Source organism: Etheostoma cragini, chromosome 10, assembly GCF_013103735.1.
Source record: "Etheostoma cragini isolate CJK2018 chromosome 10, CSU_Ecrag_1.0, whole genome shotgun sequence".
NCBI classification, from domain to species: domain Eukaryota; kingdom Metazoa; phylum Chordata; class Actinopteri; order Perciformes; family Percidae; genus Etheostoma; species Etheostoma cragini.
In genome coordinates, this window is record NC_048416.1 from 4,329,901 (window position 1) to 4,347,005 (window position 17,105).

At 38.8% G+C, this 17,105-nt stretch overlaps 1 protein-coding gene across 2 annotated transcripts in view; it reads right to left on the reverse strand.

The window, feature by feature from the left end:
- The window catches only part of LOC117951365 (plastin-2-like), a 39,734-nt gene extending 22,629 nt beyond the window's left edge, over nt 1-17,105 (reverse strand). Inside the window, exons 1-16 of one of the 2 annotated variants that reach the window (XM_034883061.1) lie at nt 16,986-17,105; nt 12,922-12,990; nt 11,859-12,010; nt 10,687-10,816; nt 10,451-10,583; nt 10,192-10,273; nt 8,530-8,695; nt 7,857-7,996; nt 7,094-7,189; nt 5,560-5,749; nt 5,349-5,427; nt 4,041-4,158; nt 3,629-3,762; nt 2,860-2,983; nt 2,578-2,702; nt 1,504-1,640 (exon numbers count right to left, since the gene is read on the reverse strand). In XM_034883061.1, coding sequence (XP_034738952.1) covers nt 1,508-1,640; nt 2,578-2,702; nt 2,860-2,983; nt 3,629-3,762; nt 4,041-4,158; nt 5,349-5,427; nt 5,560-5,749; nt 7,094-7,189; nt 7,857-7,996; nt 8,530-8,695; nt 10,192-10,273; nt 10,451-10,583; nt 10,687-10,816; nt 11,859-12,010; nt 12,922-12,982 — 1,863 coding nt within the window. In that variant the 5' untranslated portion in view covers nt 12,983-12,990; nt 16,986-17,105 and the 3' untranslated portion in view covers nt 1,504-1,507. Of the gene's footprint in view, nt 1-735; nt 1,641-2,577; nt 2,703-2,859; nt 2,984-3,628; nt 3,763-4,040; nt 4,159-5,348; nt 5,428-5,559; nt 5,750-7,093; nt 7,190-7,856; nt 7,997-8,529; nt 8,696-10,191; nt 10,274-10,450; nt 10,584-10,686; nt 10,817-11,858; nt 12,011-12,921; nt 12,991-16,985 lie in introns of those variants that run through there. The other variant, XM_034883060.1, reaches the window with a different exon arrangement.

Below are 17,105 nucleotides of genomic sequence, written 5' to 3' on the forward strand. Positions count from 1 at the left end.
TGAGTGTACATGAAATCAGAGGCAGCTTTGACAGGTTCAAATTCACATGACCAAAATTTCAGAAAGACATTACTGCATTGACCAACAAAACAAACTAATTTTTCCAAAATGGAAGCTGTGACTACTTATCCCTTACATTTTTTTAAATGTTGGGCTTTGATTTACGTCAGCCGTCTGAAATGTTTTCAGGTGCAAATAGTACATTTTAAAGGCTTCTTATGCAGTATTAAGCTATTTAATACCACCAGATTTGTGATTTCATAATTGAAACAGTAATGGATTGTAACATATTATGGGATTTTATAATGAGTATTGTGTAAATTATTAATAATATTAAATAATAAATAATATTAGTAAATTAATTTTAGGTTAATCAATTGATAAATGCATTGATATATTATAAGTGAGTTGGTTTCCAATTATTATCTGCGTGGGTCAGGAAGGGGTGAAAAAACACTTCTACCATTTACAAAATAGCATGACTTTTTCCCCATAACTGAAAAATGAAGACCCTTTATTTAATAACACAAATGCAGTTAAGATATTGTAACATGTTATTTGGTCCATTTGAAGGGTTTCAAGATCCTTAAAGATAATACATTAACTACCTAAAGTTGTATATTTGTACATCCATTAATCTAATAATTGCCCCTTAAAACACCATTAAAACCCCTTAATTACATCTCTATTAATGGGTAAATGAATGGATTTATAAGGATTTACAGCTTCCAGTAGAACAACATGAACTGCATTTAATTCTGCACAGCTTTGGTCATTTATACAAATAAGGCAAAAAAAGGATTCAGTAAAGAATATAGTATTATGGCTTATCATTAATCAGCGCTTAGACTGTGAATTGGCAGGAATATTGAATGATACAGAACATCTTGGTATATCATGAGGCAGTGAGACATGGGAAACCTGTAGGCAATGCATCTGGGGAAGCAAGAAGAGGCACGTACAGTGCATAAGAGGACAAAACTATCACCTATCTTAATAGATTGCTTTCAGCAGGGCTGATAGATGTTAATTGCTCATTGTTCCCACATTTCCATGGACACAGCCTTTCCATTTAAATAAACAAAAGACATTCATTCATTTGTCCTCATTCATTCTCACAGGCTTACCCCTCGTGTACTGGGCAGACCCTGTATACACGTCGCCAGTCTAGACAAACACATTCCTGCTGATATATGTATATTAATGAGCAGTATGGGAAGATGAGTGTTTTCTTAATGTGACCCTGCTATCACCCAACTACCGAAGTGTCCAGAAGCAACACTGAGATTCAGAAAAAAAAACACCCAAACCCCAAATATTTATCCATAGCCTTTATGGTCTGAGCCCTCAGGTGACCACTATTGTACTTGTATTTTGGCCAAATTCAGAAAAACTGCTTAAAAAAACAAGAGAATACAGCTCTGTTAACTCTCTTTATGTCTCAAAATCACAACACAGTAAACACAGTCATTGTGTGTGTGTGTGTGTGTGTGTGTGTGTGTCTCCTTTAAGCCCTCTTCATGCCTCTCCCCATCAGGCAGGCGAAGATGGTCATCACCATTTTCGGGTTAACCTCTACCAGGTCCTCAGGCAGAGCGTAGACCTTCGCCCCGATCTTCCTCGCCATGGAAATGGCATACCTGGTACAGGAAAGGACCGCGGTTAGCGTCACTGTGGCAACGTATTAGACCTGACAATCATTGTATTTTTGAGTTATTTGTTTACTAGTTTAAATGCATTTTTTTCAGCACTATTCTGTCACTATTAATTCATTTTACCAGCTAAAATATGGAGTTATATTTGTGTCAAAACTCAGAGTTTGTAATGGGACATTTTGAACACAGGGAAAATTGCTAAATCTGTTGGTAAGCACATACATAAGCAATATTTTGTGGAGAAATTGTTGCCGTTACCCACATAGGCTAATACTAACTTCCAAAATAACGTCCCCTTACTATCATCGTCCTTCCCTGCCACTCTAGTGACCATTAATCCTACTAGCAATCGAATTGGAGACAAAACAGCCAATCAGAAATTACCTACTTAAACTTCTTTAAAGTGAGACAAATTTAACAGGATTGAGTCAATTTTTTGATAAACGATATGTATATTGGACTGAATGTGTGTCTATGTAGGATGAATTTTATATAACCAATGTTTAGCTTTCTTTATACTGTATATGTTGGTTATTTTTGGCGTCAATACATTATTTTAATTTGTTTTGATTTATTTTTTAGACATACACTATTTTCATGTGGAATTTTTCATATATATATATATATATATATATAAAAAACATAAGAAAAAAAAATGACCTATTTTAATTCTCTGATTGGTTGTAATCGTAGCTCACTAACATTGTATAGGTAAACTTGGGCGAATAAAGAGTAGGTAGGCTATGTCTCACAAATTAAATTAGTCTTTAAATGATTATTTCTCCACAAAATATAATTTATGGACGTGCAAAACATTTTACTTCGCTGTAGATGTCCCATTGCGTGGTCAGAATTTTGCCAAATATATAAAGCCCAGCAACAGCCAACAAAAACAGTCAGAGAAACGCAGGTAGGGGATTACTTGGCATTGTTTAGTTTGTCTTCGTCTGACAGACTTCCTTTGTGAACCAGCTCAAAGTTCACACTTTGTGGCTGAATGGCATCAATCAGGTCCAGGACCGGGATACTGGTACTGATCGCTTTGTCCTGAACACACACATATGAAAACACACAGTAAAAAATACAATTCCAGATATAGGTAAGATCAAAATTAATTTTTACCCCCACAACAATGCTGCTGCTCACATAATGGTTGTGTTGTTAAAACTACACTCTTTAAAAAATAAAACATGACATAATTCACCTTAAAGCTTTTGATAGTGGAACTCTTGCCAGCTTCAGCCAAAGTCTTGTTGACCCATGAAACTATCAAATCATCTCCTGCAACTGCTCCGTGCCCGAGGTCTTCAAGAACATTTAACGTGTACCTGCGTACAGATTCAAAGGCGTAATAATGTGTAAGAATAGCAGCAATTACTGCAAAATTAGGGGTGCATGATATATCGACTCATTGTCATTATCGCAATACCACGTTGTGCAGCATTATATCAAAGTGTCACAATAAATACGCAATATATTTATTTTAAATGTATGCAATGTTTCATATCTATTGCAATAAATATACTAAATTATGGTGGACTGGTAGCTGGAGAGGTGCCAGTTCGCCTCCTGGGCACTGCCAAGGTGCTCTTGAGCAAGGCACCGAACCCCCAACTGCTCATGGTGCCTTTTCATGGGCAGCCCCCCCCCGGATATCTCTCCATTAAGTGCATGTATAGGTACTGAGCATGTGTGTGTAATTCAGTGTAAATTGTAATTTCCCTAATAAAGTATATATTAATCTTACTCAAAAATATGATCATCTGTTAAGACAGGAGAAGCACTATTATAGTTTTTAATTGCATTTTCTTCTTTTTTATTTAAGTTTTTTTTTTCCTTAAAGTTCTTTAATTTTCTTATTTGTTTTGCTGTGTCAAGGTAGTAATGTAAAAGTGTACTACATACTATGTTTCATGCTGCTAAAATGGACATAAAAATATATTTCTAAAATGACAAAAAGAAGATTTAATCACCTCCTCATCAACTGCCACACCAGCGCCAGAGTTAGAGTTGGATTTCCATCATAGAGGTCCTGTCCGCCAATTCCCACCAGGGAGAAACCAGCTTTCTTCTTACCCAGCTCCACAGCATAGGTGCAGTTTTCCATCTGTCACACACACAAAGTTAGTATATTTTAAGATAAACTCAGTTGATCAACTGTCACATCAGTGTTTACACTGAAAAGATATGTGGTCAAATGCATCCTAGGAAACCCCGGAAAGTGGTTTGAGTACGCACGCGCGCACCCACCCCCACCCCCACCCCCCCCCACACACACACACACACTTAATTTCCTCCTCATTAATTAAAGGTTGTAAACCCACTTTTTAAAAGAATACATACTGTAATTGTAACAGTTTTGAAAGTAGTATAATGTAAATGTACCTTTTTTAAATGCCCTGCTCCTTTTCCCTTGAATGGAGGTTGGTTGACTTTGTCCCAGTCCACTGGCACCTTAATTGTTTTATAGAGCTGGAGAATCACCATGGCATCCTGCAGATCACTGCATTAACACAAGTTTACACACATGGCTGTATTAAAAACATGAACTAGTAGTCCCTCTTACAGAGAGTCCGCAATGAAGGTCTGCCGTTATGCTGGCTTTGTTTGTTCCCACAGAACCACGCAAAGGCAACATAATGCCACTCCAGGGTGGAATTTTTTTTAATAGCATGCTGGCAGTGATGTGTAATACAACAGAGTTGTGTCTAGGGGGTGTAAGCCAGCCGTCACTGTTGAATCAACCACGCATAACAGCATAACAGGAGAGTGGAGAGATTAAATGAATTCCCTATGAAAACAGTCATATGAGTGAAATCCTCTCCCTAGTCACCCAAAGTTAACTCTGAGTCAACTTTTGCAGAGCCTTAACCAATAGGAGGGCAGACTCCAGAACCTGCCTCCAATATATTCTGCCCTGTGTGTGTGTGTGTGTGTGTGTGTGTGTGTGTGTGTGTGGACCAGGTTCAGCTACATTTGTGGGGACCAAAAACTGTGAATACAGTATACTTATGGGGACCTGACACCTTTGTGGGGACAAAATGCTGGTCCCCATAACGTTAAAGGGCTTTTTGAGGAATAAGACTTGGAGTCTTTTAGGAGTAGGGTTAGAGTTAGGTTAAGGTTAGGGTAAGGGTAAGGGTAAGGGATAAGGTTAGGCATTTAGGTTGATGGTTAAGGTTAGGGTAAGGGGCTAGGGAATGCATTATGTCAATGACTGGTCCCCACAAAGATAGCCAGACACAAATGTGTGTGTGTGTGTGTGTGTGTGTGTGTGTGTGTGTGTGTGTGTGTGTGTGTGTGTGTGTGAGTTTGTGTCTGAAAGTGAGAGTGAGCGAGTGGAAGAGAAAGTGGACTATCGCACGCAATGTTTTTGTAAACTAATAACTTTGGCTACTCGAAACGCTGCTTTTGACTTTTTGACCTGCCTATGGGTCTACTCGGTCATCACTGCAGCGTCTTCCCACCATGCTGGCTATCCCTTTTCCACAGATGGTTGTTACTGCTCTGTGATTACCCTCCAACAACAACTCTGTCTCTCCATGCCATCTTCGTAACTTTCACACAGATGGCGAAGAGGCTTAGAGGCGCCATAGTCCTGCCTTGAACAGGTTGTGTGCAAGTGTCTACTGTGGCAATAAGCAGAAAACGCGATAACTACAAATACAGTAATTTTAAGAGAGGGATACTGACCCGTAGATATGGTGCACATGTGGACTGACTCCGAGAGAGTTCATCCAGTTCCTGAAAGTTCTCTCCTCTCTGGTCTCGCCTTGACGGAGACAAGAAAAGAAAGGTAAGCCCGGCAGACGCACAGCAGGTCAACACAGGAGGTTAGTCACTCGCTACATGTGTAGACGTGGCGACGGTATGTGTGAGAGAGGAATTGGTCCTCCATGCTTACTCTCCACATTATTCCAGTCTTGGTTGTCTGGTTTGGTGAGAGCCGGGTGTTTGTTGAAGAGCTTGGCTACGAAGGCCATGTTGAGCTTGGAGTTTCCAAACACGACGTCGGTGGCAGTTACAAACTGTCTGCAGCCGAGGCGCTCGGCCTGTTTCAGCATGCACTCTGCTCTCTTCGTGAGATCCTTCTCCTAGAGTAAACACAAACAAAACACACATTTACATTTTGTAAATGTGTGTGGTGATCTGTCATGTGGGATACATCCTTTAAGGCTGTGTTTCTCAAATGGGGGTATGTGTACCTCTAGGGGTACTTTGGTGTACTGCAGGGGGTACAAGAGATTTCTTTAAAGTCGCAGAAAAATTATACTATAATGAATTAATCAAGTCATGCATTTTAAACAGAAGTAGTATTTAAGTGTTTTTTGGTTACAAAGTTGTTGTTTAGTCAATCAGACAGTGGTGGTCTAGCACTGTAACGTACCTCTTTATACAGCCTTGTTTTTCTGCTACTGTGCTTTGTAAAGTTTGAAAACCACTGCTTTAAGGGGTCCAATGTACTTAAAGACATCTCAAAACTAATGTGACTGTACATCCAGATTTTCTCTAATATTCATGTATGGTTTTGGAATCACAAAATTCTAGGTTCACTAAGAAATTCCATGTACAGTAGATGTCAGTTTTACTACTAGAGTGAACAGTGTTGTACTTTGCCTTTGTTTTCATGCCATTCTTTACTTGTACTTCACTATATTTCAGAGAGAAATATTGTACTTTTCACCCCATTACATTAATCTAACCGCTTTAATTATATACACAAGGCCAGACTTTGTTTGAAACAGATATAAATTCAGCTTTTTATACAGTTGTTTAACTGTGAACACAGCTCGAACACAAACTTAGTTGCTAGTTACTTTACAAATCAAGATTTTTGCACACATGCAGTTTATAAAATACAATGTCTTATTGTTATTATTATAAGTCCAGCTGAATTGATTAGTTTAGACTGTTTTGATCGTTTCCAGTTTCTAAACTGTGAGGATTTTCTGCATGAGTACATCACGTTTTATTCCTCCAAGTTCTTTTTCCTGGTGATGCTTACCTAATTTTGCTAACATTTGCATTGCAGGACTTTTATTTTTTTTTAAGTAAAGAACCTGAATACTTCTTCCACCACCGATACAAACCCAGCATACAAAAAGTGCTGACAAAAAAAGATGTGACAGGGAGAGGCCAGATAAGAAAATCAGAATGATGTCATGATCCTAATATAGTCCGACAGGAAGGAAGCTGGAAGAGGGGCAACAGGAAGTCAGTGTCCCTTCAGCCTCCGATAGCATATGGAAAGCCTCGACTGAGCTCAGTTTCAATGACATCCCAATGGGTTTCTGTTTGATTCTGTTGAGTCTTGATAGTGTGTAGTAAGGCCCCAAATCTTTACTTATTTAAGTGTTATGTCTGACTAAAATACTAACTGAATATATGCACAATAAAAGGATGTTAACAACAAATATACAGCATCTATCTCAACTTACATAAAGACCAGTCATGTCAATCTCAATCCGGGGAACGTCCTCTTTGCTGCCATCTGGAGCAATCTGCTCTAGCAGGTGGAAGTACGCCTTGGAGTCCTACTCAGAGAAATATGATAAAATACCAAACCACACTGAAATGACTCCTTACCACACACACATGTCACATCTTTTCTCCTGTGAGATGATTCCACTAGCATTGTGTAGTGTTTTTTGTGCAAGTAAAACACTCGCATCAAGTGTCGTAATACACAGATTTACAATGTTTGTGTACAATAACTCTCTGGTAGAAAACCCCTGTGTCCTGTATAGTCAGTGTAAAGTCACACAGCAAACGGGGTGCAGGGAACAAGTCGATATACTCTGTTTTTTGTAAAAGACACTAGCAAAGCAGCACAGTACAAACGTCAGAGAGGTAGGACCACAATGTTGAACTTTATATCTTTAGATGACGCAGTTACGGTTGAAAGAGACAAAATAAACAAACAAGTTTTGCCTATTTCACATTTCTCCGCTATTCAGATCAACTGCCATTTGTCTAGCTGGAAGTGATTTTTGTGTTAGCCTAACGTCAATGTGATTCAGTCTATGTGTAACTGTACAATATGTACCTATTTTCCAAATGAAATGTCTATCAGACATATTAAATAGAAGCACATGGTAGTTCAATGCTCTAGGTAAGAGCCTGAAATTAAGGTTGGCAGTGAAAAAATAGTTTCAGTAGTCTACAGTAACAGGTTAAGGCATCACTCTGACATTTCCTTACCTTAATATCTCCAGAGAAGTTTGATATGGACATGCCGGCTTTCTTTAAATGGAAATTGGCCCAGCGCAGCAGCAGCTCCTCAGGGCTGAGTTTCATCAGTTCTTCCAGACTCTCCCCCTCCTCCAGCAGCGCTGCTATAGCTGCACACAGAAAGACAAGCATGACTCAGATTTGTGGGGGTGGAATGAACCGTGATGTAGGGGTAGAATTCTTGAGGCTGAGCATATATATGTTTTTGTAATAAGACAATATTGTAAAGTAGGGGCAGGACTTATAGGCATTATGCTTAGGCCTGCTCCTTAAACCTTTTTTGTTCTTTAATCGAATCAAATTGATTTGTATGGGATTGTGTTTTATCTTTGTGATTTATTTTGTCTTATAAAGTAGGTTGATTGTTTGGGATACATAAATAAACGGAAATAAACTAAACGCTAAGGTATTGTGTTGGCAATCTGTTATATTGGGATGTTGGGGCATTATGCCGTAAACTCAAATCTGCACTCGACTCACATCGGGGAGTGACAGAGGCCATGACAGGGCCATGGGAGCGAGTGAGGAAAAGATGGCAGAGAGAGTAGTTCTCGACATGGTAAGGAGTAGGCAAATTTACAGGGACTCTCAGGGAGGGAGGGAGGCTGTGTGTCTGTGTGTGTGTGTGTGTGTATGAACAAACCTTCATTGCGGCTCAGCTCTATAGCAGCGAACAGTCCTATCTTGATAATCTGCCAGAGGAGTCCAAGCACCAAGTGAGGTTTTCCCTCCTTCAGATCTTGAGCTCCGATGTTGACAACTTGGCAGCCGATGGCTGAGGCGGAATTCAGAGCCAGGTTCAGATTCTCCTGTTGGGTAATACAAAAAGATCAAGGTCAGATCCATGCAATGTGATGTCATGTGTATAATCGTGGATATAGTTTTAGTATCACCTGTCAACTGGAAGAAAACTGTTACTTGATTTTTAAATGGCTTTCATGTATGCATCCATCTATTATGTATCTTTGCAAAAACCCTATATTACAAAAAACATAGTCACGAGATTAACCAAGATATGAGCAGATAGGATATGCTGCCTTTGTCACTTTTGGGCTACATTGAGTCAGTGAGGATGAATATTCTCCCCAGACTTCTTTTTTTATTTCAATCTCTGCCTATTTATGTACCACAATCAACACTGAAAAAAGTATAACAAAATTTATTTGGCAAAATAGGAGACCCACAATACGTCTAAAAATATTGATGGCAAAAAAGAAAGCCTAGATCTATTTTAATTTTAAAATGTATTACTGGGCAGCCCAACTTAGAATAATAGTGGCATGGGTGGATAGAAACTGGATGGCTATCCATTGAACAGAATTCCTTAAAAGGGATATCAATATCTACTCTTTCATTTTGGCAGGCTCAAAAAACAAAAAAAGAATTAATACCATCTGGGTCAAACACACTAATTAATATATGGAACAATGCCCAGAAGCAATTCTATGGCCATATCACTTAGCATACAGAAGATCGGCGGAAAAGGGGTTGGTCAGTATAAATCAGATGTTTGAGAACAACACATTACGACCATTCTCACAACTTTAAGAAAGGTTTGACTTCACACAGATAGGGATAGTCTTAAAAGAGATCCAACTGATGTTGAACAGTTTTTTATACTAATTTCTCAACATGTGGTATCAACAAAGCATCTCTATAAGAGTCTTGTGAAAAACACGTCAGACAATACCTTGCATATTAAAATTGAATGGGAATTGGAACCCAATACATGGGAAGATTAATGGCTGGCGAGTCATAAAGGGATTAGAAGACAAATTTTTCTTAATGGACAAAATACCTGAAAACTTGCTTTCAAAAGGACCAAAGCTATTGCAAGAAAAATGATTACTATCCATTGGATGAAGCCAAGCCCGTCTACAATAGCTCAGTGGATCTTAAAAAAAAAAATCAAACAGGTCCGTAGAATGGAAAATATGACTGCTATTTTACAGGTGAAAGTACCTGTGTTCATGACAAAATGGACCCCTGCCATTCTAGGTCTTGATTTAGAATAATAATTTAAACACACTGATGTGCAAATGGTCTATTTGCCCTGCTTATATATAGTCAGTGTTTGTGTTGAATCAAGTTCAACCACAAGGTGACCCCTTTGACCTTTCCTTAAGAGAGTGATTGTGTGTGTATTGTACTTCTTAAATTGCCCCCAATATTTAATATGGGCAAGAATTAAAAAAAGAAAAACCCCTATATACTTTATATATTAAATTTAAAAAGTTGGGATTATTTTGCCAAAACAACGATTCAACAAAGCACAGTTGATTATTTAGTTAAGCAACAAACTGACCTGTGTGGTGAAAGCTGTCAGTTTCTTTTTATTAATGGTTCTCTCATCAATGGTGTCAGCGACAGAGAGGTTGATGAGTTTACTGCAAACATGGGTCAGAAAAACAGATTAACAGAAATTAACAGATAAGGATTTGAAGATCAAATTTGGATGAGGATAAACCAAATAAAGCTATGGATAGGTGAGTACAGCTAATTACAAGGTGAGTGAGTAGTATGTTTTGTTAGGTCATTGATAAGTCAGATTTGTTAAGGTTTACCAAAGGATGACGCCGTCAGCCACTGCTTTAAACAGAGCTTCAGTTTCGGGGTTGATGGGCAGCAGGTGTTTACAGTCTGGATCCTTTTCCAAAGAAGAGTTGATGTAGTTGGCGAAGGCAAAGCGCTCCTGCTCTGAAATACAGTTGAGTCAAGTGATCTGTCATGATGCCATTGATTGACAGTAGACCCTTAAAAAACATTGGGTAGGCGTTTGTGTTACTGGAGCTTCACTAACCAGAGATGGAATGCTGAGTTCCTGCACTAGAGATCTCGCTGGTGCCCCCAATGGCCACGATGCCTTGTTTCTTGTTCAGAGCTTTCTTGAAACCCTGGGCCATGCGGTCGTCCTTCAGATCATGAAAAATCTGAAAAATACATTCCATGGCTATAATTAAAGTCAATTAAATTGCAGCTTCATTTGTTAAATGTGTAGTGTGTAGAAGAGATATATTGGCAGATATAGAATTTAACATTCAGGATGATTTAGTAAAGTTTTTTTTTTTTTTTATAACCAGGGACCCCTAAGCTGAAAGGGAGACTGAGTAGGGAGCCAATACTGCATATATGTATTGTATACAATTGAATTGCATAATAAACTGTGCAGAATGGATGAACATAAATCATTTAGAATTAGAAAACGTGTTTCTGAAAACATTTGAAGCGACAAAAAGGCCATGGAGTTTCTTAATCTGTCATGACAAAGGTCAGTTTAAAGGATTTTTGGCAGAGTTTGAGAGGAATTTTCACGCTCATCCCACTCGTCATTTCTGGGTTAGCACTCCACCAATCAGATTGGTCACTGAGTCTTACTGCCCGCCTTCTGATTTATGTCAAATCGGCCAAAATGAATGCCGAGGCTCCTCCCACTGATGACGGCACGGAACACACCAAACAGATTTCGCAGTCTGACCTTGCCAGATGGTCCGACGGCCGATAATTGGGTTGGTGTCTCAGGGCTTTTACCCCAGCCCAGTCACTCCGCATCAGCCATTCTGCTTGCTGCTCCCTTACTCTCTTTTATATAGACCTTAGTGGTCCCCTAATACTTTATCTGAAGTCTCTTTTATATAGACCTTAGTGGTCCCCTAATACTTTATCTGAAGTCTCTTTTATATAGACCTTAGTGGTCCCATAGTACTGTATCTGAAGTCTCTTTTATATAGGCCTTACTGGTCCCCTAATACCGTATGTGAAGTCTCACTCCCAAAATTCAGCCTGGTTGCAGAATTATAGCCACTAGAGCCAGTCCCACAATGAGCTTTCCTTAGTATATGGATTACTGAGAAAACTAAATAGACAGTAAACAGTATATAAAGTTGTGAAGCAATTGTAGTTAGTTAGTTAGTTAGTTAGTTAGTTAGTTAGTTAGTTAGTTAGTTAGTTAATTAATTAATTAATGTTACCTACAGTCGTGAACTCATCAAAGCTAATCCGGCTGTCGTTGTCTCTGTCCAGCTTCTGAAGCAGTTCTCTGATCTGGTATCCGGGCAAAGGACAGCCCGCCTCGCGGAAGAGATCGCCAAGTTCAGAGGAGACGATGTACCCATTGCCATCCGAATCTAGAGAAGTGTGGTGGAGGCAAGAGGCAAGGGGAAGAAGAGAGGGAAATAAGCAAGTAATATTTCAAAAATGTTATTTTTTGGTTACATCTTGGACATGAAGGGGAAAAGAAGGGGAGTTACATGCAGGAAAAGTGCCACAGGTCAGAATCAAACCGCGGCCTCCGAGTTTGACACATACTCTGGACTAAAGGTCAAGATACCATAGACCTTCTCTAAAGCCAATACTAAATGGCTGCAATATCCCTTTGATAACACACTGATTAAAATGAAGCTCTGCAGCAAATTCAAGAAAACCTGACAAGATTATAACATCTAGAGCAGAACTATGATACGCTGACTTACAACATACAGTGTACAGAAAGATGTTTTATTGTCTTTGTAGAAAAAAAATACTAGAAAGAATCCTGCACACTTAGAATTACGCAATTATTTACTTAGAAAATACATTTCGGTCTTAGACCTTCAGTATGCGCCAGTCTTTCTAAGCTTCTGATCTGCGACCTTTGTTCATATCCAACGCACCTGCCCGACAAAAGAGGTGTGCAAAAGGTTTTCCCACGTAGGAAAGATTTTGAATAAAAGACTTCTTGTCCATTGCAACTACTCAACTAACAGTTTTGTGAGAAACGTTTATTCGCTTTCTCACTGAGAGTTAGATGAAATTATTGATCCCAGTCATGTCAGATGCTGAAATCAGAAGCTAAGCTAACAATAAGCACATGTTCTAAACTATTCCTTTAAGCCATAACTTAAATGTGGGTGCATATAAGGTTTTAAATGTCTTTGCGTGAATCCCATGTGTCCATCAGATGGCGCCCACACGTGTTTGTCGGCTCTTCAAACAGGATTGACTAATCCATCATTGTCTGAAGGGTGTCTGCAATATCCGCACAAACATTTTTACTCACCCACTTTCTGGAAAGCCTCCCTCATCTCCACCATCTCTTCGGCGCTGACCTTTGTCGACATGCTGACACCTATAAAATAATACAGCAGCTGCATTTAGGTACTGTAATACTATGTGAACTCTTTACATATTATACACATGATTGGAAAAGATCAGTTTCTAAAATGGTACGACATGTAACATTATAAACCAATTTATAGATGAATCAATTTATACAAATGAAATGTTTGAGTTGATTGGTTACCTGACCACGTGCTGAAATTATAGGATGGTGTTTTTCCAATGAATATTATTTCACATAAGCCCCCTGTGAAAAGTTTTCCTTTTAGGAAATTGTCGCTATAAATTGTCGCTCAGTGCGACTCATTCTGACTCTTTTGGTGCGCATATCCAGAACTGAAGAACGAGAAGTTATTTTTTACTCAGCGACAGACTCATTTAGCACATTTTGAAAAATGTGCTAATATTGGATAACATAAGCCACTGTATACTGCTATACTCATTAAAAAAAAATAAAGTCTCCTCTCTACAAAATGTTCCTAATTAAACAAGTAAATTTACTGCCCTCTGCCCAGTTAAACGACTAATATTTCCCATCCTGCTATTATTATGAAGCCATTATTTACCAACAGGAGAAATACAGTCTTATATTTGATCATACGCCTACTTATTACCATCAGACACTATAGGCAATAAACTGATTACATCCAGCACAAACATTATAATTCCATTGATGACAGTCATTATTCCCAAGTATAGAGCAAAATACAGTATATCACAGATGGTTGATCTCATATGTGATATGTCTGCCTGTTTGACACTCTTTGACCAGGTAGTGGTTTTGTGATGATGGTCCTTATGCGAACCATTTTGCTGGAACGCTTTATTGCTTTAAGAAGCTTTATTTTGCCATAGTAAAAGTACATAAAAGGGGAATTTATTTTAACACCTACATATTGCAATGTTTCTAGCAGCTAGATTTCTAGATTTTTCTAGCTAGATTTCTAGCTGCTAGATGGTTTAAAGGTCCCATGACATTGTGCTCTATGGATGCTTTTATGTAGCATTCCAGATTCCAGAGATTCCAGATCGGCCCATCTCAGCTCTCATTTTCTCAAAGGCAGAGCAGGATGCCCAGTGCTCGGTTAATACCTATCAACATTTCTAGCCATTGGGGGACCATAGGCAGGCTGGGGGAACTCATATTAATGTTAAAAAATCTCATAAAATGCAATGTTCATGCCATGGGACCTTTAACTGTCTATAAATTAATTTATCTTGTCACTTATTTGATAGCTCCTCGAGTCGTCGGTCTACGGCTGAACCGGAAGTTGTTCTGTTCCTCCTTGGTGAAGGCAGTCTCAAAGCTGTTACTACTGCCCCGTGGAGTGAGCTTTCAGAGGAAAGGACACCTCATCCTTCTAAAAACATATTTGCTTGTTGCCTCTTGAAGTCGAGGAGGCAATTTAAGCGACAAGAGAAACTCTTCCAGTCTTTAAATTACCTGGCTGCTGAGTTCACTGGCAAAGAGCCATTAAGCATTACAGTTAGCCTAGAAACCCTTATAACATCTAACAGATTTATGTAGATTGCCTTTGGAGTAATGATTAGTATGATTTTGTTTTTAGATAGCAATTTATGTTACAGCTACTGTTTATGTAATAGCTCTCTCTACAACCAAGACATATATCATGATCCATGATCACTTGCAAATGGCAATCCTAATGATTTTGTCCATTTTGCTTATGTTTTAAGAGCTGTGCCATTGAGACCCTCTCTACCACCTAAATACAATGGATATGAATGGCATTTTGGCATCCAGAAACATTAAAAGCAATGTGTGTTTTCAGAAACAACACCCTGGCTAGGTAAGTGATCTCACTGTGAACACTTTCTGCCGACGTATAAACACCAACCTCAACCTCACCTCATCTGTTGTGTTGTACAAACTTCCCCAAATCAAACCAAAGGCGGTATCTTCTTAAGTTGTTTGGATGCATTCTGTATTAGAAAATGATTTCGTAATGTGGGTTTACTGACTATTTAATACCACCAAATAGGCTAATGATTTGAGGTAGCTATATCTAACTTTTGTTTGGATGCAGAGCCCTTCAGTAACAGATAAATCCTATTAGATCTGAGGCTTGGATGACGCTGGGCAGCTTAATGTATCCCACAGCACATCACATAATCTCCATCTCCATCTTCGCCCGCTTATCCGGTATCGGGTCGCGGGGGCAGCAGCTCCAGCAGGGGACTCCAAACTTCCCTTTCCTACATCACATAATGTTATAGAAAATATTGGCCTTGATTTACAGCCACAGTATTAAGAGAAGCCTGTATATGATTTAATCTGAGAGAGAGAGATAACTTTCTGCTGTAGAGTGCAGAGCCCTGCTAACTGAGGCAAGAAGATATGGCAACTTGATTTATTACATCTACAGCCAATCCATACACGCCTAGGAAGCCAAAGCCATCAAGACAAATCCAGCCTTATTTGCCTGAGATATCAATGGCGTCAAACCGAAAGCATCATATAGAAAATGTCACAAAATACTACTTTTCCCTGTTTAGACATCAGTTAAAAGATGAGAAATCCAAGACCAACTTAAAGCTCACATTTCTACATCGAAATTCACAAATCTCTTGTGCCTTGGCCGTGTTGGAGCATTAACGAATAAACAAATAGGCAATGCTTGAGCAGAGACATGCAAATATGGTGGTTGCATAGTCAGGCAAAACACTCACGCAGACACAGTCAGGCCGACAGTCACAGGGCCATCAATGTCTCCAAAAGCCCTTGAAACAAACTCAGTTTTTATTAGACTAATAAAATAGTAAACTATGACACTAGTGGTAAGAGAGCATATCATGTCAGTATCTATTTCCAAGTTATTTGAATAATGAATGAAGATGCAAAACAGGCCTGCCAGGCCCAAATTAGACAGTATCCTCCTAATGACCACAGATACTGAAGACCTTAACCCAATAGTTACTGATTTACCAAACAGTCAACAGTGGTGATTTACCTAATATTATAAATTGTAACTTTTCACTGTGAAAAAAGTGCATGTAGAATTTTTGGATTACAAAAAACATGTTTTTTTTAATGCCACAAGATGTCACTGCTTCAGAAATACCATATATTGCTTGCTATGTTTTCTGGGTTAGTTTATGAAAATAGGAGGTAGATTAGGTCTGTTTATGCCAATATTATTCTGAAAAATCACAGAAAAGTGTTCATGATGGCACAATGGTGGAAAAATACCAATTAATAAAGTTAACAAATGCAGTCTTCTCTGTCCTTATCAAACATACAGCACCAAATTGTACTGACACACACACACACACACACACACACACACACACACACACACACACACACACACAGTCTGTGTTTCAACTGACATGCAGTTCATCTTGACACATTGCTGCTGCTGCTGTCTGCCACATCAGTCTTTTCCATTTTGAGTATTCATTGAGGATCAATCAGATAATATAGCCTAAGTCTATATTTTACAATATGTATTATATGAATTTAAATGGCCATGAAGTATTTGTATACAATACACTGCAATTAATAACTGGAGGAAATTGGCATTGTCTTGACAAATTCTATACAAAATGACTGTATTCTTTGTAGAAATATCAGCTATAAGCTTTTTCTTAATAAATTGGATAGCATAATGCAGATTTAAAACATAACCAATAGTAGGCTATTTATCATAACATATGGGCCTATTGATACAGGGTATAACTAAAAAAGGTAGCCAAACCAAAATTGGATAAAATGTGCATGAATGCACATTTATTATCTGTAGGGAGAAAAATTGTACTTCAAGTGCCCAAACTAGCTTTTGTCATATGCTACTCACAAATACTGCGCATTTTTAGCTAAGTTAATGTTATTCTTAATTGGTATTTCTCTTTACATATTCTGAGGCAACGTGCTGAATTGAAGAACAGCTCTGTGCCATGAATTCTAATATGTTCTGCTCAGTACGCCTAAAGCACTTCTCCTCCTGAGTCATGAGAAAACGCCCTAAAACCTCTCCTTCCCCTTACCTGGAGTCCGCTGGTGCAGTCTGAAAAATCAGCCGGGCGAATGAAACCCTCCTGTGTCGGCCTCTCACTGCTCCTCTATCCCGTTTTCTCCAGCTGACACCGCCTGGGAAAGCGAACCGC